The following is a 25,644-nucleotide window of genomic DNA, read 5'->3' on the forward strand; positions in this document are numbered from 1 at the left end:
GAATATTTACAGAGTTACACTTCTGCAGAGTTTTTGATAGAGTTACTTCGAATACTACAAAGTTTCTTTTGTAGCAATCCTTCGAATACTTATAAAGTTACAAACTTAGGGGTACTTGTTGCATTTCATCACAACTCCGATCATTTGGGCTAGACGCTGGTTAGTCTCTCCCAAAGAAGTGGTTGCTTCTTGGCTTTCAACCTAAAAGAAGATCAAAATCTTCTTTGCTTGTATAAGTTTGTAACTCTGGTCCTCTGGGCTAGAAACAGGTTAGACCGTCGCAAACAAGTCGTACATTTTCTTTTTCTTTTTTATCTTTCTATGTTTTAATTATTGTGGTTATTGCTAATTAATTTTTTATCTTATTATTGTGATTTTTTTAATTTTTTAATTTGTAGATTAATTTTAAGTATCGTAAGTTTCATTGAAAACAAAAAAGTCATGATTCTTTCTTTAAAAAGAAAGATATTCAGTTGAATAAAGATAACAGATTATTAGATTTCAATATTAAAATTTCAGAATCTGAAGGACATCCTCCTGAATCTCCTAGAATTGAACATAGTTATGATCGGTCTTTTAAAGAATTTGACATTGCTTGTTTAGAATGTGATCCTGAATTACGTCCACAAATGTAGAAATATCTAATGAAATTCGACGAGCTTATCTTAGACTTGGACTATACCAACCTCGACTACCCAATTATCCATTATCTGAAAAGCAACACCGTCATTTTCAAGCTTCTTGGTTTACACAATTTTCCTCTTGGCTTGAATGTTCTCCTAGTAAAGATCCTGCATTTTGTCTTCCTTGTTATCTTTTAACATAAAACCTAGTGGACGACCTGGTTGGGATGTATTTATAGCTAAGGATTTTAAAAATTGAAAAAAAATAAATGATAGGAAAAGATATGCTTTTCTTAATCACATTGGAGAGGATCCTTGCTCACCGCATAATAATGCTCTAAAGTCTTGTGCTGATTTAATGAATCAATCTAGACATAGAAAAGTTATGCATGCTCAGTACTCTGAACAAATTCAAAATAATAAATTGCGAGTTAAAACTTCTATTGATGTTGTTCGTTGACTTGCATTTCAAGGTTGTGCTTTTAGAGCTCATGATGAGACTATTAGCTCAAAAAATCAAGAAAATTTTCTTAAGATGATTAATCTTTTAGCTTCATACAATGATAAAGTTACAAATGTTGTGTTAAAAAATGCACTTGTTGTAACTAAATCTACTTCACATAATATTCAAAAAGAGATTTTGCATGTTCTTGCAAATAAAGTGCCTAATAAAATTCGTAAGGATATTGGAGATTCTAAATTTTGTATTATTGTTGATGAGGCACGCGATGAGTCTAAAAAAAAAGCAAATGGCTCTAATTTTAAGATTTGTTGCTAAGAATGGCTTGATTAGAGAACGTTTTTTTGAATTGTTCATTTCACTAACACATCTCCATTGACTCTTAAGAACAAAATATCTTCTATTCTTTCTCATCATTGTCTTGATATTCAAAACATATATGATCAAGGATATGATAGAGCTAATAACATGTACAAGCTTTATTTTTTAATGATTGTCCTTATGCATATTATGTGTATTATTTTGCTCATAGGCTACAATTGGCCTTGGTTGCAGCATCTAAAGAGATAATTTCTGTCCATGAGTTCTTTTCGCATTTAACTTTTATTGTCAATATTGTTGGCTCTTCATGTAAGCGACATGATGAATTACAAGCTTCTCAAGCAGCTGAAATTGCACATAAGTTGGCTATTAATGAACTTGAAACTAGAAGAGATGCTAATCAAATTAGCACTTTAAAAATAAGCTAGTGATACTTGTTGGGGATCTCATTTTTATTCTATTTATAGTTTTATAAATATGTTTGGTGCAACTTATTCTATGCTTGAACTTTTAAAGCAAGATGGATCTACTTATGCTCAATAGGGGGATGCTAATGCAGCTCTTAAAATGATTACATCTTTTGAATTTATTTTTATTTTATATATGATAAAAGAAATTTTGGGCATTATTGATATTCTTTGTCATGCTTTACAACAAAAATCCCAAAATATTTTGAATCCTATGCATTTAGTTTCAAGCACAAAAGTCCTCATTCAAAAACTTAGAGAAGATGGTCAAAATAATTTTTTTGATAGTGTTATATTATTTTCTAAAAAATATGATATTGATATTCCTAATTTAGATGTTCAATATATTGAAGGTGGAGGTCATCACCAACGAGATCATATCACTGTAGAGCACCATTATCATTTTGATATACTCAATGCTACTATAGATTTTCAATTGCAGGAATTGAACAATAGGTTTAATGAGCAGACTATTGAACTTTTGACTCTCCGCTCTACTTTGGATCCAAGAGATGGTTATAAATTCTTTGATATTGATGATGTTTGCAATCTTGCAAAAAAATGTTATCCTCTTGATTTGATTGATCAAGAGAAAATAAGTCTGAGATCCAATTGAAACATTTTGATTTGACAAAGCAAATCATCCACAGTTTCAAAATTTATCGTCTCTCTCAGAATTATATCAAAAATTAGCAGAAACAAGAAAGTTGAAGACTTTTTATCTTATTGATAAATAAGTTTATTTTATGTTAACTCTTCCAGTGTCTACAGCAATAAGTGAAAGAGCATTTTCGGCTATGAAGATCATTAAAATAAGGCTTCGCAATAAAATGAAAGATGAATTTCTTGCAAATAACTTAGTTATTTATATAGAAAAAGAAATTACTGAAGCTTTTAGCTCAGATTTAATACTTGATGACTTTGTGGATCTAAAAGAACGTCGCATACAATTCAAGTAAAGATATTTTTTTAATTTTTCTTTTGTCTATTTAGATACTAAAATAAAATTTTTATTTGTTGTACGTAGCATAAGCATCAATGTAGAAGAAATTATTGCGATTTTTACACAATCAAAATCATTTTGCAGATGGCGTAAGATAATATTTTTTATTTATCTTTGTTTATACATAAAATTAAATATTTATTGATATTTTTGTAATATTTTTGGGGTATATATCTTTATTTTATTATTTATTGTAAATTATTTTATTTAAAAAATTATTAATAAATTATTACTTTGCAAACCCCACCCCCCAACAATATTTGATGTTAGGCTCCCCACTGTCTCCGACTAGTTTTTGTATTCCAGTATGTAGTCATTATTTTCCATTATAGTGGAGTTATAATGGCTGATAGAGATCACCAAGTCTTTTCTTGATTTTGGATGGTTGAAATCAACGTATAATGTTGTAATCAATGACTGCCACATCAGCATTAATGAAGTAGCAAGGCCATTCATGGAGCTGATCCATGAATAAACAAGACAAGGGGAGTAAAGGATGGACAGATGTCTCACCCCCTCTAGGCATCCACACAACTCGCCTCTATAGATTCTAAAGTGGCTGGCTTTAGCAAGGGGCATCTTAGGGGTTTTTTCCATATTTCTGGCTAACAGATTGCTTTGTATAGAAGACTTCACATTGCTAGGAGACTAAGAAAGTTCCAGAAGAAAGAATAAGTTTTCTAGTTCCTTTCAGATCTACAGTCTTCAATTTTTCTCTCCTTTTTCCTTCTAAAATGCCCAGTTCTCCTGTCTCTCCTTTTTGCTCTTGTTATTTTGGAGTGATTTTTGTTGCGCTATAGTCAAAAGATAATTTCATACAAATTTTAAAATAATAACAGGCTTCTAAAAACCTAATTTCAGACTTCAATCAATATAGAGTACATCACAAAAGCACCTGTAAACATTCAATGTGGTCCGAGCTAGTATTAGTTAACAGTGTAAAGCTCATAAGTGATGCTAGAAGATTGCTACTATCGCATAAATTTATATACATATAGAAAATCAACTGTTCGACAAAACATTCTTTATTAAATCCCTACGATAGATGGTCCATAAGTTTCAGCATAGATATGATACTGATCATAAATAACAGTATGCATAACAGTGCGATAAAATGTACAAGAAGAAACGTCAAAAGTTGTTCAAAAATCATTCTGACAGGCATTACAAGATCCAGAAGACTGTGAAGCAAAGTGCAGTGAGGATCTAAAAGATTAGGCTAGCGTGGATCTAACAAATTAGACTTCAACATTTTTATTTTTTCAGTCGCTTGCAGATACAAACTTAATTCAAATCAAATTATTTATACAGACAAAGAAAAGCTTCCTGAAAATCAGACTTGAAAGTCATATCATACCCTGTGTGCAATACCACATGAACTCCAACTATATAAAGTAGCCCAAATCCTGATGCATGGTTCCCTGTATACGTAATATGCCCAGTATGTTGATTTCAAGCAGCTAAGGGCAGCCAGCGATATCTACTGAGTTTAACTCAAATTACCGTAACTGGAGTTGCTGTGGTTCAACTCCAGCTGTTCAGCATCTTAAGATGCTAGCATGTTAACATACTTATCACATTGAATAAATGTAAGTAGTCATTATGCTTAAGAAACATTTATCTTGAAAAAAATGACATGTAAATGCAGCTGGAGAAATGCATCAAATGGTTTGGTGGTCCAAAACTAAAAATGTACATGGTAACAAAAAGATCAAAAAGTACCTGAAAGTTACAGAGGCTGCCAACAGAACATTAAACATGACAAATGATAGGTACAGGATGCAACAATCACATATATATCAAAGTGGAAAGAAAGTACGATAACAAGATGATGAGGGCTACATTCTAGGAATAACGATGACATCTTCAAAAAATAGCTAAAACCAAATTAAAAGTCCTTAAAAAATGTTCCTTGATGACGGAAAGCGACATCTGACAGGCAATACCCCAATCTTATGAATATAGGACCACTCAAATTTTATCTGCCCAATTTTCAGAACAAGAAATATTGAAAATCAAGAAAGAGTAAGTAGAAGATAACCAGTAAATAGAGATCACCTTAACAAGACTGGAAGGACCAAGTGACACCAAATCTTCAAGTGCTTCAACTTTATCCAAGGGTAAAGTGCTGTAGAGCTCATCGACATCACTAAATTCATCAAAATCCTCCTTCACAGGCAGTTGAGTATTCACAAAGTCAATTTTTCAAAAATTAATTAATTGTAAATGATGTGAGTTCATTCTTGAACAGAATTGACAAAGACAGACCTGATTGCGTTCAACATAGTCTTCTAGAAAATCTTTAACATCATTGACCTGATCAGGACTCAACTCATCATTATCTAACAGTCTCAAGATCAACTCCAGCTTTATTATATGAGCCCTGTGCCTTGAAATAGATGTCTCCAAATGTGTCTGAAATAAATATAATAAATGGCCAAATGATGTATAAAAGAGACCGAGGAAAGTAACAAAACAAACTGACACTAGATAATAATGTTCTATTACAGAAAAACATGAGATATTTCCTTCTGAACATACCAGTCGAGGTGGCCTTGTCTTTCCTTTCTTTACAGAAAGCCCTTCAACCTCCGCTTCAAAGTTATCGATCTGACTTTCCAAATCTCCAACCTACAGGAAAGATGTAGAATGATATAAAACAACTACCTCCAACTCCATTAGAACTAATATAAAAAGGATAAACAAAAGGAAATGTAAAATTCTAGCCCAAGCATTAAAGAAAAAGATTGGAAAAAATATGCATGAACTAGAACAACCTGGCCAGTCTTTCATGTATCACGAGAAATATAACATAAAGGCAATCTGATCCTTAATTTGATTTCTTAATTCTGGATGATGAATCAATGCACAAGCAAATTCAAATAAAAAGCAGCACGTCATCTGCACTTTTATGAACAATTTTGTCTTCTCAGAAATTACTTTTATGAACAAGTCCATCTTCAAACAAATCTTAGAGCTTATCAGTTACGTAAAAAATACATAAAGGAACAAATTTAGCTCAAACTTTTAATTTAATTCACTTTTAAGTTTTAATCTCCAAATAGCACTTAAATTTAGATTATATTTAATTATTTAATAACATAAGTACCAATTGGGATTTCAAATTTAACTGCTAGTACCTTCTTCAAACTGGAAATGAATTGTTAACAATCTCCTATCCTCCACAAAATCATCAAGTCACAAAACAATGCCTAATTTAAAAAAGACATTCTATATATACAGGCTTTTGTTCAACATGTCACAGCATCCTACTAGTTGGTCATAAAGATAGTTATAACACAATGAAAGAAATGAAGTTGTTAATCATACATAATATTCTAAGATAGCTAGTTACAGCATCTTGGTGCAACTGTATCTACATCCCTCAGCAATTGATGAAGGTTCAAAACACTGCTTGTAGGCATCTCTCTCTCTCTCTCTCTGTGTGTGAATTGATGAAGGTTCAAAACACTGCTTGTAGGCATCTGTGTGTGTGTGTGTGTCAGACACACACACACACACACATGCAGAGACACTAAAAACAATAAATTATTAGAGTTCAAGATTGAAGAAAGTCATTCACAAAAAATAAGATGCAAGATAAAACTCGTAATACTGCTACATTTGAATAAACGACTGGTGTCATCAGAACCTTGGCTGAAGTTTGTCTTTTTTGAGAATATTGATGAACATGACATTGAAGTAAATGAGTTTATAATATTATCAAAGCTATGATAAAAAGTTTTGCACCAGTCCAAAGGGACAAAAAGATGGGGTAGAATGTTTGCATACCACATTGTTGAGCCAGTCCCTTGTCTCTGACTTAGCCTTTTCTTTTGGATCCTACACAAAAAAAGGACTTGGTGAAAACATAACAACATTAAGAATTCAAAGTATGATTCTCAACCATTAAAGCAATAAACAATATTTACAGTAGCAATGTGCAAAGCATCGGTGGTCTACAGATCTTTAATATTGACTATAACTTAGCATAGCAAAGATATTATTTCGAGGGTGTTTATTTGTGAAAAACCCAATTAATTCAACTCGTTTGGCAGTAAGCACAAAACAAGGATTTTTTTCTGAGTAACAGTTAACCTTATTCAGAAGGAATGACATCAGAAATAACTTACCAACTTTTTCTTCATTTAAATCTGAATTCCTGGGGATGGAAAACCTAAACTAAAAGGTATTGTTTATGCCCCTTTTCTAAAATTCGATCATGTTGTAACATTTTATAGTTTGCAAGCAAATTGACTATAGCTAAGCAGTTATCTGCATGATTTCAGCACATAATCATTATGGTGAGGTAAGGATCAAAACTCAAAAAACTCTTTAAAGCTCGTCTTTAGATTCTTTTACTTCTTTACCAGGATTAACTCAAACTTACTATTGAAATCTGCAAATACTCATCCTCTCCAAAGCCTGGAGCTAGGGAGGGAACTAAACTCAAAGGGGGAAGGAAAGCATGTGTGTGTTTGTGGGGCCCAATCACTGCAAGATGAAAAAGAAGACCTTGAGGAGGGTTGGATCCTGCGACCCCCCTCTGCAGTCTCTCCCCCTCTCCCGTTCTCTCCCTTTCTTCTCTATCTCTGGCCCTTCTTGCTTGATCCTGCCAGATCCAGTAGGATTTCCACAAATATGCCCTTAGTATCTTCAAAAATCTTCAAGGTGCAGGAAATTCTGCTAAAATCCCTGAGATTTGATGTTAATTCCTCATTGTTACTTGCTGCCCCATGCCAAATGCTCCCTGTTTTTATGGTCGAAGAGGTAATGTTTATTTCCATCAAGGTCATAGGCTGTCAAAGAGGTGGTTACATGTAGCTTCCATAGGCTATCAAGATATCTTCAGAATAGTTACTACAAGTCATCATAGACTATCAATATTGTCACAGGCTATCTGATGATAACTCATCAAATGAGGTGGTTATGAGAAGGTAGTTTTAGCAATGCAAACATCTTTAATGCAAGTGGATTCTTGATGTTATGAATGAATTTATTGTCAGGTTGATCATCGAAGAAGGGATGGTAGAAGCTTCTCATAGACAGCAAAATCATAAATAAACATATACAGTCATCATAGACTTGAGTCATGACGATCACAGACAAAGTTGTTGATTGCAGGCAAAGTCACTGAATACTACGGTTACGAATGAGATCTTGAAGATATTGGTTACTAATGAAAATGTGGCTGACCATATCTGAGGCCATCAAAGATGTTAATTGTTGACAAAGTCATCAAGGATAGTCATGTCAAAAGCATCACCAACCAACAATTAAAGCCACAACTGAAGTCATCAAAATTAGATGCCAAATCCAGAATGTCAATTGTAGACAGGATAATTGATTGTGCTGAAGATGGATGAAGTCTCCAAAAATTTTGGATGCCGTCAAAAACTTCAATAACGGTTAAGAATGTTGCAGACTTTCCCAATCTACATGACAAGTGGTGACTAGCCCAAAAATCCCAATCTTCTTGCTCAGTGCTTCCTCTCCAAGCACCTACTTTCTCCCATACCACTCCTCTCCTGACCTGATCTTCTACACTCTTCGAATATTAAAGCCACCACCCACCTCATCTTTGATGACCTTGCCACTGCCCTCCTCCACTCTGCCAACTTCATCCTAGGCGAGCATATTATCTTCATTGGTTAAGTTAAGATGGTTGCTGGGAAAGAGCTGATGCAGACTGGTTGGACACACTAGGGATGGAAGATGAACAAAGGAACAGTAAAGAAAGAAAGGGGCAAACAAGAAGGATGAGTTGTGTTGAGAAATGCACAAAAGGAGCCAAGAGCTTCTCATCTTACATAGAAAAAACATGGGAAGAAAGAAAGAGAATTTGTGGGTTTCATTATTCCCACATGGTCATCCCCATGAATGGCATTTTGAAATGGCAAAATCTCATCCAAACAGCTTATGACAAAGTTCCTCATTGTTTAAGACTCCTATGGAAAGTCTAATTTCCACCGAATGCCATGAAAACCAAAAAGTATCCAAGTAGGCCCTAAAACTGAAGTGATTCAACCTGTGAGAGGATGTCTTGAAGACATTGTCTCAATCTAAATTCAGCCAAACCAAATAAGTTTCAATTGCAACAATTTATGTTTCAGCTCAAAGGAAAAATTAGATAAATAAAAAATTATGACATTTTGTTTATTTAACACCATTTGGGCAATTCAATTCAATTTAGTTTATTTAACACCATTTCATCCAATAGCCAACTCAATTAATTGGACCAACTCTATTTTAATTTATATGAAAAGTTTCGATAAAATATAGAAAAATTATATACGTAAAAAAAATATGCATAACTATTGACAAGTTTTCTATTTTAAATACTATTCTTAAAAGCATATGGATATACATTCTACACTGCTCTGTAATTGCAGCATAAATAGGAAAACACGAATCATCTAACCGTTAAAAAAAAATGTAAAATATAAATAATGTAGGAAGATATGTAGAACTTATTGATATTTTTGATTATTTTAGCTAGTAAAGTTTTGAAAATATCCAAAAGTAAAATGATTTTCCACCAAAGGCAAAAAGAATTGATTATCTTTTCATGAAAAAGAAAAATTATTGATATTTATAATAGCTTCATCTAATGATATATATACCTTGTAAGTGTAACTACTAGTTAATAATCAAAAAAATATAGCACGAAACATTGTCTCGATGGCTAAGATTTGGAAGCATATAGGAGATTAGGAGATCAAATCTCCACTTATTTTTCCAACTTTCTAACTTCGAAAAGTTAGTTTTACCCCATTTCGCCCAGCAGGTCACCTGTTTTCACAAAAACCGTCTGCTTCAACCTCATTTTCACCCGGTCAATTGCATTTCTAGTCCGATGAAGAAACCAAATTGGATAGTGATTAGCTCACCGATTTTCCAGTATGGCTAGCCAATTTGGTTTTACTAACTAGATATTGAGTTAAAAAAAATATGATTTAACTCATAGTTATTATTCTTTGGATGTCTAATTTACTTGTTCAACTAATATTTTGATTATCCAACACTTACCAAAATACACTCAGTATGGTTAATAAGTATATGTAAATAAATAAACATTCTCCTACATCTCAGAAGGATATGATTAAGAAAATTACTAATCACTTACATGTATAATTGCCGTTTAATTAAAAATTTCTCTAGGATAAAAGAAAAGGATATGTGAAAACCATGATTTCAAATGTTTAGTTTAATGCATTAAGAAAAGCAAGTATGTGACTAAAATGAACACTTTAATTTTAATAAAGTTAACCAAAAATCAACTAAATATACTATTTTGCCTGCTGGTGATCTCTAAAGATAAAACATAAGTATCTTCACCTTGTTAAGAATTTTGGAACTTGGAACAAATTAGGAGTTTAGTCCAAGAAGGACAAGAGATGATGGACCTATCTCTACACTGAAGACGCTTCTTGAGTTTTGATAGATATGTTTCAAAAGTAATGAAAAGAAAAGAGCCCATATGAAGTAAGATTAAGTCACCACCCACAACCCTCCTCACACAAATAGAGGGATGGGTTCAAAGGATCTAAGCTCAAATATCAGAAATAGCTAGATGAACCATATATAATCACAGTATTGTTTTCAAATTTTATAAATTACATTACTAGTTTAGGTGCAATTATAGGTAGTTCTGTATCTGTATATTTTACTATCATACATAACTATATGGTGATAGACTGAACAACGAGACCATTAGTAAACAATTGAATAATGTTTGCTTCAAAGTGATGCCCAACATGATTTTTTTTCAACATTTTAATTTTTTTTAATATAACCATGAAAAGTTTCACCACTTTAGACTTTCAATCTGAAAACACCAAAAACTATGACCAATGATTTCAATACAAGATGCTCTAAAAATTTCATGATAGATATTTTTTGGCTTGCGTTACTTCTTTTTTTTTTTTTTTGCAATTTTTCATAGGCTCTCTTGGATTTTATATTTTTCCCTTAAAACTCAAAACTCATACAAAAATTGCCCAAATCAACATGATTGGCCCGATCAAACTGGAACTGAAAGCAAGTTTTTGAACTTATTTTATCTCTGTTCTCGAGTTTTTTGATAATCCCAGGGTTATTTCTATGCCATAATTATATTACTTGCAGCGAGCTGGGCATGATTTATCCATGATTATCATCCATACCTATTACATATCAGCGAGGTAGACCCCCGTTCGACCTTTCACCTTTTTTGATAAAATCTAGAAAATTCTGTATTCAATTTTTTTTTTGGACAACACGTAGAATCTTACTTTCCCCAAGATTGGAAACCTCCAAAATCTTAATTCAAAATAGCAACATGTCATGCTTATAGTATGAAATAACAATGAGCTTGAGATGTCGTGTCTGTCCCATAACCCACTTCATGCTGTCAAAAGCATCCAACCAAATTCTCACCATCTCCTCTTCCAATGTGCATCAAACGAACACATTATCATAAGAAATGTTTCTGCAAAGCAGTAAATGTAGCATCTATTTGTTTGGCAATCTTTATCAAAAAAAACTGTAAATGGACCTCTGAGAAATGAAAACTACACTTGTTGCACTTGCAATATTGGAGATTATGTAGTTGATAATAGCAAAACTAACATATTGAAATCATTTTGTTGTTCAATAAAAAACAAAATACCTTTATTCATGAGAATCAAAGCATGGAAGTAAAAGATAAAGTGCCACTTACAGTTTTCGGTTGTTGGCCCAACCCTTCTTTGGAGAAGGCTTTTGTTTTAGTTTCCTTTTCACAGACCTTGAACCTTTCCATTTCACGCTCAATAACCTTGCGAGCATCCATGAGAGCCTGCTCATAAGAGGCACTAACCTATGTCAACATATATCACAAAATTGATTGTCAACCCAAGAGTCATGAGCCTACATTTATAGAAGAGTATCATTTATTCGGCATCAACTGATGTATAGCTAATAAATGAAATAAATACACATACATTTGGAAATAAGACATTTGAGTCCTATAATATGTGAGCATACAAGCAAAATTATTGGAATGAAACAGAGATCATGCACATTTTGGAACATAAACACAGTATATCAAAAAACCTATCATGAATGATTTCATCGCGAAATAGGAAGTGTCACCAGCATTAAGAACAAAACTTCAAATGCACATATTTCGGTCAAAAGTATGCACGTAATTCTTAGAATAAGCAAACTATCAAGAAGCAAAGGGTACATGAATTCAACAGTCAAGTTCAAAAGAAATCCACTAGCCAGCAAGAACAAAAACACTTTGCCGTGAAATAGCATGAACCGCGCACGTTCAATTTCATAATTAGCAGGTTTTTCCAATCTTGATATTACCCTTTTAAAAAAATATCTGTTTGAAAGAGAAAAAAAAGAAACATTCATGCATCTAATAATGAATGCAATACAGCATATGTAGTTCTTAAGTTGCATTATATACCTTTTTTTTCTCTTAAGAAAAACCTAATGTGCACCAACATGTTAAAAAAAAAAGGAAAAAGAAAATCACTTCTTACGTAATCCTCAGATTCTCAGTTTTTCACCTAAGAATACAATCAGATACAAAAGCCATCACTCAGTAACTTCAACCTTCTTTATCTCAAACCACTTTAGTCATTGATTCTACTATTTTTTATGTTGTCTCCCCGAATTTATAATTCTCACCATTATCTTATCATATTTATCATGACTGCCAGTAAGATTTTAAATCCCGTGAGATGGAGGTGTCCCAATATCTCTATGGAACGAGATGCCCCACTGTCCCGTCCTATCCCGACAACTATTCTGATCATGCATCCCAATAAATATCTTCCACCTTTCTCCCATTCTTCTTTCTTTTCTTTTTACTTTCTTTCTTTTGATTTGTTCTTTCTTTTTGTTCTATCTTCTTGTCTTTCCTTTCTTTTTTCCTTCTTTTTCTTATCCCTTCCTATCTAACTTTTTTCCCTTCTTCTTTCTCTTTCATTTTTTTCTTCTTTCCTTCCTTTCTTTTTCTTCTCTTTTTCTTTCTTTTTTTATCTTCTTTCCTTTCACTTTTTCCCTTTCATCTTCCTTTCTTTCCTTCTTTTCTTCTCTCTCCACATAGATAGGTTTCGGAGTCCCAACCCCATCCTAATCCTATTTTCTCACAGAAATAGGACAGGACGATCGGAATTCCCCCCATCCCATTAGGACATAAAACCTTAATTGCCACATGAGAAATCCTCTTAGACTGATCACAAATGAGAGAAGTATCAACAAAATATCTTAGCAATGAAATTACTTGCACCAATGCTTTTAATCCCACTAATTCAAGGTACTACCGCTAGAAACCCAGGATAATTAGCATATTAAGGGTCCATTTGGATGACTAGGCCCAAGATCCCATAGGAATAATGGGTCTGGGCCAATACAACTATCTAAATGAAGCATAGCCCAACCTATCTTTATTAATACCCAGAGAACTATTGCAGTGGGCCAGCCTGAATCCCATAGGGAGGAAAAAAGACCTCACTATGGGATTCAAGCCAACCCACTGCAACGGTTCCCTGGGCATTATAAAGATAGACCTAGCCCAACCTCATTTAGGTAGTTGTATTAGCCTAAACCCATGATTCCTATGGTATTTTAGGCCCAGTCATTCAAACAAGCCCCCGGGCCTATTTCGATATTCCTACAGGCTTAGACTAAAATCCTATAGGAATCAAGCTGATTGGCCAATCTAGCTTCCATTTTATTAGAAACGGTCCTAACCCAACCTAGATCCTGGCTTTTAAGCTGCCAAAAAAAAAAAAAAGACCTATGGGGGTCTTTTTTTTTTCCTTCTCGCAAAATTTGTGCTGCAGAGTTTGGTTGATACAGGCTTTTCAGCCCAATCCTACAGGAATAGCCAAACATGCCCCAAGTATACAATTGGTAGTGTTTTTCTTAATTCACTGGCAACAGAAAAACAGCAATAAGCCTTTGTAAATCATAATTTTAATAAAAATAACATCAAATTCTGTGATGAAAAACATAGACATGCAATGGATAAAAAGGGGTGCCCTAATGCACAAGGCTCCCATCAATGTGGGGGCTATGGCGGGTCAAATATATGCAGCTTTATCCCTACATGTAGAGAAACTATTTCCATATTTCGAACATTTGACACTAAGGTCACAATGGAACGACCTTACTATTGCACCAATGCTCTCCCTCTACTGAAGTACAATGGGTGAAACAAGAATTCCAAAGATTATGATAGAATCATCATACACCCTACAAAGTACAAGCTAAAAGAAGATTTTACAAGAATGCAACAAGACATTACATTCAAATTCCACAATGTAGGTCCATTTGAATATGTTAATCAAAACTTAAGCCCTTTAACTGAAGTAAACATCAAAGATTCCAAGCAACAAATCTTAAAAATTTCAAAGAATGTTTAGCAGGGCAAGGAAAAATATAATGGGTAGAATACTAACAATTCCGTTCAATTTTTTGGAAGATTCCAACATAAGCATACAAATTTTACCACACCAAATAAACCTTTCTCCTAATAATATGTGAATTAGCAACTAAGATCTTCAAACATTACAAACATTTGGATGAAGTTTGGGCTTGGACTGAGATGTTAATGCTGTTATGATCTCGACCTCCTAGGGATCTTGTATGTTTCTAGTATTGAGTTTCTCAGCAAGTTTGCTACTGTGCTTGATTCCTCAATAATGCTTCAGCCTTTGAGAAATAAATTTCTCCTTTCAACAATTCTTAAGCCACGTCACTGTAATATTCAAACTTCCCCACAAGCTTGCCTCCATGGATAAAAAGAGAGATAACTCCTGCTTGCTTGAAGAGGTCTCAATTGCTCTTCTCTTGTTTCAAGATCTTCTTTCCCCAAACCTTTGTTTGCTCTAAATCAGCAGCCACAATGCTTGGGACTGTCAATCCTCCTGGTGAGATGATTATCTTCCTCTCTTAACAATATGAAAGTAGCATATCCCAATCCTAGGAATTAGGATAGCCATCCAACCCAAAACCAAGTGTTAAAGTGCTTATTGATCTCTTCAAGGTAAAAGTAATTATTCAATTGGATTTACACCTTAATATTCACAAAAGATCACAATGTTAATGCGGTGCTAGAAGAAACTAGCTTAAGGAAGTACAAGCAAATTGGAAGGAAAAGAAGCTAGAAGTGCAAGTACTCAAGTGCACAAAGTTTTGTTCACAAATAGTCTTTTTTGCAATAAGCATAGCAAACATTGTGGATAAGAATGTTAATCAGACCTCCAAAGCCTCTGACAAAAGTAATATCGTTAATTCCAAAAGTACATCTATCATTTAAATGAGAAGCCTCTTATGACTAGACTCCCCTCTTTTTAGCTGAACTCCTCTTCCTTCTTTATGGTCATCCTCTATTAGCATCAATGCATTGGGAAAGCGGAGAAAAATTGAGTGCTTTCATTTGTTTCTTTTTCTTAGTGCTCAATGGTCCTACATCTCCTTGCATGGGAATCACGAAAAGAAGAATCATTCTTTACACCCATCTTTATATCTAATGCAATATTATTTCTTTCCTTAAGGAACCTATCAAGCGGGGACACAGGTCCCAACTATATTAGCCAATGGACATCATATCCATTTATGCTTGCTCTCACAAGCATCCAAAAATGTTGGGTAACTGAATAGACATAGATAATTAAGGATAAAAATCTTTAATCAAATAGAGAGTTGACCCTCATGAGCATTGCGCAAGCCCATGCATATAACCATATATCCTTGAATATGCATGGCATATGGCCAACGCTATCAGCCTATCACTACATATAATGTGAAAGCCTCTCATCCGAACAGATGTTTGATACAATCTAGGACCATCAAGAACACATCGAACAAGTCCCACCACCACTTTCCCCACCTCTAAAACTACCCTCAATCTCATTAAATACCTCCACTTTAAGAAGGAAAAACAAGGGAAATACATTTCTCAAAAGTTGTAGTTTGTTTGTCAAATCACATAATAAATAAAGTGCTTTTGATCAAATAGGGAAATTGCAAGCCATGTTGGCTACAGTGGCTTCTCCTGCTTAGTGGATTGGAAAATGCCTATAGAGCTAAAAGGAAATTTGGGCATTAAGAATTCGGATGATAACTTACAGCCTTATTCATTAAGTCTGCTAGAGAAAGTTTTCAAACAAGGCAGACATTGATATGTTTTACATCAGCTATTATAGCAAAAAAAGATTTGGTCCCCAGAGCAAAAAATATCCTATTTGGCATGACATTTGCCAAATACGGAATCCATTCTGGTGTTGCATTTCCTTCATTTTGGGTGATGGTCATTCGATCAGATATTAGAAGAATGCTTAGGTTGGGGATATTCCTCTTTTCTCTCTATTCCAACATCTCCCATCTTGTGTCAACAAAAGGGTATTCGTGGCTTCCACATGATGTAGAAGCAGTGCTGGGGATGTGGGTGTGACAAGACCTCTAGTCTCTAGATCATGAGGAAGAGACCAAATGAAATCAACTAATCAAAATTCTGGCCCTTTTCTATTCTATTGTGACCCTGCTATACCTAAATGGAAAACTGATTCAACTCAAAATTGCTCTGTTCATTCCTTCTTCTCACTTTTGAACTGAGTGGTTTGATTTGTCCCTTTTACTTTTCTCTATAAAAAAATTCAGCCCCTAAGCAAATTAAACTCTACATATGGCCAGTACGAAAAACCTATCTCAGCACAGTTAACCTTTGGTTAAGAAGGGTTGGAACATCAACTCTCGTTGTTATTTCAGCGACTTCCAAGTGGAAACAATCAATTGTATATCTTGATTGCCCCTCAATGAGAGACATTTGCGATAAACTCAAGCTATTGTTTACCATTAAGTATCAAAAACCTAAAAAAAAGAAAACAAACTCAGATTAGATGAGGCTCAGTTAGTTCTATCTGTTGGAAAATCTAGAATTCATAAACATATGTCTGAATGCGTGCAAGACTGAATAGCACCTTATCTCAATAAGCTAAGCGTTGAATGGTACTGAAATAACTGATGTATCTTAGAGACTTATCTATAAGACTGTTTCTACAGGACTTCCAGATTCCAATAATAATTTGGTATATTAGAATTTATAAAGTCTTAAAAATTTAAGAAACAGCCTAACATTTTAAAGTTGAATTTGACCCAATGCTAAAAATCTGTAGTTTGACTTTGAGTATAAATATTAATCACATAGGTGTTGCTTCCTTATTTTACATGCAATGTCTCAAGTAAATGAAAATAGAAATGAAAATAAAATGAAAACAAGGACCTTTCCCCACTCGGTCATCACCTATTTGAGCTCCTTGCCCCAACCAACTACCATTGTGACCTTGGGAACTGACTTAACTTGCCCACAAATTAAGGGGTGGCAGACCAGCTAAGCAGGAGAAGAGAAGCATGGCCAAGAGACTAAGGAGCTTTGTTTGCATTTTAAGGTAAGTGATTTTTCCATTTTGTTTTGAATTTAAGTAATGTTCTGTCATAGTCCAAACCCAAGCCCAATCCAGCAAGACCCAAGCCCAAGAAAAAAAAAACAGAGGAAAAATCGGGAAGAAGACTCCCGATAGGAGTCTTCTTCTCCGGCGAGACCCGGGCAAATTGGAAGTCCCAGGACCTCTCGAAGTCCCAGGGCCCTCTATAAGAAGACCCCCCTTTCCCTAGAAGCCGATCATCGGCCCTCTTCCTCTCTCTTTCTCCCTATTTTTCGATTTGGAGCCGCGGACACTCCTCTTGTTCTCGCCGTGATTGCTCGCTGGTGGGGTCTCCGAAGGCCGAGGTGAGTTTTCCTTCTCTTCCTCTCTTCCTTCCCCTTCCTTCCATGCCCTTGTGCTCGGCTGCCGGCGACGGGAGTCGCCGATTCTTGGTCGGAAAAGAATCCCTGTTTTGGCCTCTTTTCCTTGGATTTTCCGGCGCCGGCGATCGCAATCGACCGCCGGCCATGCCTCTCCGTGACCGGGGGAGTGGCCCCCCCTCTGCCGCCGGCCTCCGCCGTGGCGGCCGCGGCCTAAACGGCCCAGCAAAGGAGGGGACTGCCGGTCCCCTGTTCGGCCTGGAAGGAGCCCGAGAGAAGAAGAAGAAAAAAGAGAAAAGAAAAGAAAAGAAAAGAAAAGAAAAAGAAGAAAAAAAGAGAAAAGAAAAGAAAAGAAAAGAAAAGAAAAAGAAGAAAAAGAGAAAAAGAAAAGAAAAGAAAAGAAAAGAAAAAAAAGAAGAAAAAGAAGAAATAAAAAATAAAATAATAATAATAATAATAATAATAATAATAAAATATATATATATATACATATATATATAATAAATAAATAAATAAATGAGAGAGAGAGTTTCTCTCTCTTCTCTCTCTTCTTTCAATCCGAACCTTATTTTCTCTCTCTGAAATTGGACTTTCTCTCTCTACTTTCTCTCTCTAGAATTTTCTCTCTTAGATTATTTCTCTCTCTTGATGGATTTTTCTTCTCTAAAGTTATTCCTCTAGGATTAGCATAGTGTAAAGCTTCATTTGATGATTTTGATCTAGTTTAGGGAAGAGTCTGATTTTAAATGAGATTTTGATTTGGGACTTGTTTAGATTTAATTTTGAATTAAAATTAATGTAAAAATATAATTTTAGATAATAGGCACGGAAGAATCTCCTAGAAGTTAGTCGATCTGTTCATTCAGTGCTCCGTGAAAGGTAAGTAATGAATCATCTTCTCGAGATATTTCATATTTATTCTGAAAATAAATAATTATTCTCTGAAAATGCATAATTTATGAAATTATGTTTTGAAAGAAAAGTGCTTTTGAAATACTATGGTATGTCGATTATGCACACGTTCAGTGAAAAATTATGATATATTATGATACAAAGTGTTTGATACAGAATCGGATTTATGCTCTCAGCCTAACTATGTTTCAGTGGGCCCCGCCAATGGAGATTATTCGTTGGTACTCAGTGGACCCTGCCAGTGGGGGTTGTGCGCTGGTGTTTGTGAACCCTGCCAGTGGGGGTTGTGCGCTGGTATTCTGTGGACCCCGCCAATGGGGGTTAAACATTGGTCATAATCGAGGCTGTTGAGTTACGAATGTTTTGAATCGAATCGGATTTATGATTATATTATATGTGAATATTTGAAAATATTGGATTTGCATTAAATCAGCATGAAATATATATTTTTATGTTTATTTGCAATATTGTTCTTGAAAATTAGATAATATCTGAAATATCTAGTTGAGATATTTATTACTTACTGGGTTGTCTAGCTCATTACCTTTCTTTCTATTTTTCAGATTCAGATAATTAATTTCGAGCGTGGGAAGAAATATTGGGACAAAGCTTTTAGAGGCGAGATTTAGCATTGTCAACTTCATTGAACTTAGATCTATTGTTTTATTTTTAGTAAAATTTTATTGGATGTAAGATATTTATTTTAAATACTTGAATTAAAGTTGAATAATAATTATTTGAATTTATTCCGCTGTGATGCATTGATATCGTGATGAGATGCCTTGTATGCTTATGGAGAGAGTTCTTCATAAGTATGCGGCGGTTGCCACGACTTCCTGCTCGCGATCTCGGGCTGGGGGCATGACATGTTCTGTAAGCTTCTAATCCCTTTTGTGTGTTCCAATCTCAAGTCAAATTTCATATTCTAGGGTTTCTTTTTTGTAATTATGGACCACCACTTAAAGCCAAGTTAGATTTTATTCTTCCAACCTTACATTCAAGTTTCTTCAAAACTATATGTCCCCTTGAAAACCTAAAACTCAGGAACCTTTAAAATGTCCTTGGAAACCCAAGAGACCAAGAATTCTTTCACAGTTTTGCTTGTCAATCTTACAAGAAGATTTGTGTTTTGTACATTTTTGAATTTGGTGTTATTTTCAAATACTATAAAAGTAGTTAGCAGTCAGGGCTTCTTTTGGATTTTGGACCCCATAATTTACTTCAGAACTTAAAGGTATTCCCGAATTTCAAAACTATAAGCCCCCTTGCTGCTTTTTGAACATTTGATACTTGTTAATCTGGCATTACAATTTGGTCCTCCTGATTGATGTTTTAAACTATATGTTTATGGAATTAAGAATATGTTGTCATGAAAACATTTTATACATTTGTGACCTTTACATGTTGAAAATATGTTTTTATGAAAACATTTTATACATTTGTGACCTTTACTTGGAACTTTCTAATAATGTTATATTCATATTGGTGAAAACCCTTCACAATAAAATATAATACATGAAAGATATGTGTGTAAACCTCTACCTGGGTGATATATTCAACCCCATTTGAACTATCAGTGGGATTTGTATGGTCCCAGTATATGTGGCCTCATTTAGATTATGCATGAGGATTTATGTGAAACTCTTGGCCTAATGGTATATGTGGAACCTGAGGATTATGTGACCTCATCCAAGATACACATTTATCGTGAAGATTGAGGTGTCCTGATCTAGTTTGCCAGGGAGGATTTCACATGGCCCCCTCTCTAAATAGCAAGAAGGATTTATGTGGACCTAAGGGTAAAAGAGTAAGATATGACTTTCATTATATAAAAATGTGATTTATGTAAACCATGTTAAGATATTCCTTCACTGCTTCTTGATCTCTTTTTAGTACATGAATCTCTAATTAGAAGACTCTTTCAATGCTTTGTTTGAAATGGTTTCATTGAACCTTTATCTGGCATTTCCTACATATCTGATTTATGAAGTATATGCTGAATATTATTTGATTTTAAATTAGACTTAAATTCCTTAGATTATGTTTAAGTTACTCATTGAGTTATGTTACTCACTCCAATCTTTATCATTAAACTTTTAAAATTGATTTGTACAAGTAGGGCTGGTTTGTGAACAAAGAGGAATCAACAAGCAATTTCAGGGATCTGGTGATCGTTGAAGCAGCACAAACTCTACAGTAGATTAGCATAGTTGGTTTTATTGTGATCTCAAAAGTATTTTATTATGTACAATGCATTTTATCCTAAAGTTGTATTAGCCTTAGAATTGTACATTGTATTAAAGTTTTGAGCAACAATAGTCACAACTTGAGATACAAGTTAGTTCATGCCTTTGATCAAAATGTAGTTTCAAAGAGCATCATGGATCCTTTTAAAGATGAGTAGTCGATTCTACAAAACAACAAATTTAGACATTATTTTTCAAAGAGTGTGAATGTAGTTTTCTCCCTTCTTCTTACTATGTTTTTCTTTGTTACTACCTCTCCTTTTATGTTCTTTCTTATCCTTGCCACTTTCTCCTAACCTTTCTCACATATGTATAAACTAAATCAATTGATCTCTAAAAAGGATTACTGATCTTTAACATTTTAAGGAATCCATTATCATTAATTGCAAATGACTAACTTTTTCTATCCTTTCAATGGTGGTTCCATAGAAGCATGTTAGAAAGATTGAGAAACAGCTCTATCTAATTCAGTTTTTTTTCACTAGCCATAAGTAAATCATCTTTGGCCTATTCTTTTGTCAAAGAGTACTCCTATTTGGAACTACTTCCACTCTCAATAAATTGGGCAAGTTACCCTTTCTTTCATGTCAACAAATCACATGCCATTTGTATATTTCCTTTCACATGTATGGCACATAAATATTAATCTTAGAAATTCCAAAGAATGTTTAATTTATAAGGAGAGTGGAGAAATTAAAGGTAGATTGCTAGTGATTTTGAGCATTTTTTCTCAGAATATTCCATAAAGCTGTAGTACAGTTTACATCATTTGATAATCCTTTATCTTGACAATATTTCCAATATATATTCTAACAAATTAGAAACGTTCAGAAAGTTCAAACTTTGTTGAGGCAATCCTAGAAGAAACTAGCTTAACAAAGAAGAAGCAACTTAGTAGGGCAAGGAAGCTAGAAGTTTTGGTACTTGGATCATGGTGTCTTAGTTACAAAACAGTTTCTTGTGCAATATGCTGTTCTGGGATAATCAACATTCTACCCTCTAACTAATGTTAACATCATTAATTCCAGTACTAAATCTTAAAAAATTCAAAGGAATATTAAGAAGGCAGACATAGAATCACAGGTAGAATAGCAATGATTCTAGAAACATTCTCTAAAGATACAACCAAGTTACACAAATTTTACAATATTCAACAAAGCTATCCCGAATGACATGTTAATCAGCATCTGTGGAGATCTCGTCACCAAGTTACAAAGCATATTATTGAAGCTTTTCATAGAGTTAGCAAAATTTTACAGCAATCAATAAAGCTTCCCCAAATGGTATCAAAATAAGAATCCACTAGGACCTTATAAAAAAGTTACAAATGTTTGGATAAAACTAGAATTTATATTGCTATGATGCTAAAAGAAACTAGTTAGAGGAGGAAGAAGCAACCTAACAGGGCCAAGAACTATTCAGGATGCCATGGATGAAAATGTTAAATTTGCAAAAACTGTGACTCAAATAAACAACAATAATTCCAGTAATAGATCCTAAAAATTTTGAAGATTGGACTAGGAAGCTGGAAATTTGTGCAAAAAATAAAGATAACTCCAAGCATTTTCTCTTCGGATTTTATAATATGGAAATTTTATGACATTCCCCTAATGATATCTCAATTAGAATCCACTGAGATCTTCCACCAACAAAATGACTAACATTTGGATAGATTTGAACCTGGATTAGGTGATGCTAGAAGTAACTGCCTTAAGGAATTATAAGCATCTTACTATGATAACAAAGCTAGAAATGCAGGTACTTGGGTAAACAACGTTTCATGTTCAAATAGCTCCTTTTGCACTGTGCTGTTGGCCACACCATGGAAGGTAATAAGTCTAAAATGGCATATGAATAACTGTGCCAATCTTGATGGTTGGGAAATCCAGTTCTTTTATTTGATTATTTCACTGGCTTCAATGGAATGCTGCTCGTGTTTAACTGTAACCTTAAATGCGGCAAAAAAAAGCCTGTCTCCTCCATTTCTGGCATACCGAACTCTATCTGCTTATTCTTCCCAAACTAAACTATCGTACATCCATAATACTAATATTGAATGATTTGCCAAGAAATCTACGAATAACAACTACAAACACTTGTTAAGAAAAAAGGCTAGAACACATGCACAAAGAATTCGGGCACATTACAAATGTGCTCGAAACAGAGCTTCACAATGATTTCCCAGCTTTAAACCCCTAAAAGATGAAAACCCTGACAACGAAAAATCCCTAGATTAACATACAAGCCTCACCTTTTTGTCCTTTATCTCGCTCGACTGGATCCATGTCTTGATCTGATCTCGATATCGCTGCAGCTTCTTGATCTCCTTCTTTAAATCCGCTTCGAATTTCTCCTTCTGATTGGCGTTCTCCGTGTCATAAACCTACCAAAAGATCCAATGAATTATCTAAAAAAATCAAAAAAATCATACGAAAACCCATAAAAATCAAAAAAATTTAGGAAGAAAAACCTTGTTCCAAATGCTGTCGAAGACCTCGACGCCCTCCTGGACCTTCTTCAAGACCCGATCGATCTCGCCCTGGAGTTTCCGGCTCGCTCCCATGGTGAAATCGCCTCAGAGTCGCAGAATCCGAGCATCCAAGGGTCTCAAACTTTCAGGCTTTTCGCCTCCGTTCTAGGGTTTCGGACTGGGGAGTATGGGAGGGTGATGGAGCGAGGGAGTGTGGAAAGCGGAGGCCTGGGTTCTTTCGGGCAAAGCTGAATAGGTCCGGAACGGCTGTTGTATTATTACCGTTCTAGCAGTAAGCATGATGATCAAGACCATTCGTTTGGCATTTGATGATCAGGACCATTCGTTTGGCATTTGATGATCAGGACCATTCGTTTGGCATTACCAGGATGTTAGATTAACTGACTCTGATTCAAAAATATTATTGATGAAATTAAAATAAAATAAAATAAAATTATTATAATATGTTTAATTTTTTATAATTTTTATTTATATCTCAAAATTATCCTCAAAATCTATTTCTTCATTATATGGTGCCCCAACCATCTATCAGTGTCTAGTATTGTTATAACTAACTAGATATTCACCCATGTCCAGCACGGATGAAGTTTTGTTTTGCTTTATGATTTATATAAATTTAATGATTTTACAATTATTCGTACATAGTCTAATATTTTTTAATAAATTTTATTCATATATATTAAATTTAAAATATAGAAAAAATAATAATAAGTAGATATATATAGAACAAAGAACACACATAAGTTAAAAAAAAATATGAATTAGTTTTGAATAAGTGGTAATCATTAGAACGAAAGAAATAGTTCAACTTTGGTTGGTATTAAAAAAATTTTGTCAACATTATACAAAAAATTTTTTGAAAATAAAATTTTTTTATGGCATATTTAAAATATAAAAATAATAATAATAGGTAGATACACATAGAACAAAGAACACACATAGGTTTTAAAAAAATATGAATTAACTTTGAATAAGTGGTAATCGAACAAAAGAAACAATTCAACTTTGGTTAATGTTGAATATCTTTTTTGTCAATATTATATAATTTTTTTCGAAAATAAATTTTTTATGACATATCTTACAAATATGATCAAAAACATCACCTATGTCTTTTAATCTTAAAGATCAAATGACAAATGAAGGGAAGTAATTGCAATATTATCAAATCAACCTATCTGATAAAAGAATACATAGCACGCAAATATGTCAGGTAAAGAAATACTATTGGGTTTTGGTATTTTATACATCTGTTTTCCAACCAATGATGCAGGAAAAAAATTTCAATTTATAGCAAAAGACCCCTAGGACAGCTATGAATGAAATTTCTCAACTCTAATGTGCATGGTACATAACTGAACTTATGATCTACAATCTATTCTAGTGGCCGCCGCCACCAAGATGAGTGAGAATTACTAAGAATTCTAAAAAAAAGACCTAGACCAGAGACTTGGAAAATCACATTTTCTCTCTCATTTTTTATAAATAAGGCTATAACAAGATATTACTCAAGAAGGCCATTATCATTTAATAGATTGCCAAAATAAACCTTTGGAAAGAAGGTTCAGACGTAGTTTTATCCTTCATAGAAGAAATCTACATGAAAAATAGGTAAGAAGAAATTTTTATTCTTGCTAATCAAAAATAAAAGATGAGAGATTTGAATATATTGCACTGCTCTTACATTGCACTACATCCGATTTTTGCTTCCTTTCTCATATTTAGATAGTTCAATGAAAAACTGGACCTATATCTTTGAATACTTTTGCACAAAGATGTTATTAAAAAAGTGATTATAGTTATTGAGAAAGCTATTACGGTTTAAATTGTAAACCATTCAATTTTCTAACTTGATAATAACTGACTCCTGATCATCATTCTGCAAAGTTGTTAGCATACATACATTAGAAAAATAATAAAAAAAATTATTTCTGAAGTTATCATATAAAATAGATATTGGAGGTATAACATATATCACTTTGAGCTGTTAAAACCAAGCTGGTAATAGCGCAAATAGGATAGATCACCATATATGGTAAAATATTGTGATGTATAATATTATTGCCATTGAATACTATCACAATCATCTTCTTCACCAAAGATCAACTTGGAATCTCTAATTGTCAAAATCTCAAATAGTCAATGTCTCGATGAAATAACCTCTCAAATAATAATATAGTTTCAACATACTCTTTTCTGCCGTATTATAATGTTATTAATTTCAAACAATAAATTAACAGTTATCTTGTTGAAAGTAGCTAAATTTTTAATTGAGAGATACTACATGAAATAATCAAATAGTAGATCAAGTTAAATCAAGCGAGATGGTATGAATT

The 25,644-nt window shown here is 33.8% G+C and overlaps 1 protein-coding gene across 3 annotated transcripts in view; it reads right to left on the reverse strand.

Annotated features, from left to right (window-relative positions):
• LOC105033549 (uncharacterized) overlaps positions 1-23,534 on the reverse strand; it is a 41,466-nt gene extending 17,932 nt beyond the window's left edge. For 2 of the 3 annotated variants that reach the window (XM_019846688.2, XM_010908412.3), the window contains exons 1-7: positions 23,291-23,534; positions 23,072-23,203; positions 11,576-11,713; positions 6,667-6,717; positions 5,416-5,505; positions 5,143-5,289; positions 4,933-5,043 (exon numbers count right to left, since the gene is read on the reverse strand). In XM_019846688.2, the coding sequence (XP_019702247.1) occupies positions 4,933-5,043; positions 5,143-5,289; positions 5,416-5,505; positions 6,667-6,717; positions 11,576-11,713; positions 23,072-23,203; positions 23,291-23,383 (762 nt within the window). In that variant the 5' untranslated portion in view covers positions 23,384-23,534. The remainder of the gene's footprint in view (positions 1-4,932; positions 5,044-5,142; positions 5,290-5,415; positions 5,506-6,666; positions 6,718-11,575; positions 11,714-23,071; positions 23,204-23,290) is intronic. The other variant, XM_010908413.3, reaches the window with a different exon arrangement.
• Between the last annotated feature and the right edge of the window lie 2,110 nt (positions 23,535-25,644).

The sequence above is a fragment of the Elaeis guineensis genome, chromosome 9 (assembly GCF_000442705.2).
Source record: "Elaeis guineensis isolate ETL-2024a chromosome 9, EG11, whole genome shotgun sequence".
Classification (NCBI taxonomy): domain Eukaryota; kingdom Viridiplantae; phylum Streptophyta; class Magnoliopsida; order Arecales; family Arecaceae; genus Elaeis; species Elaeis guineensis.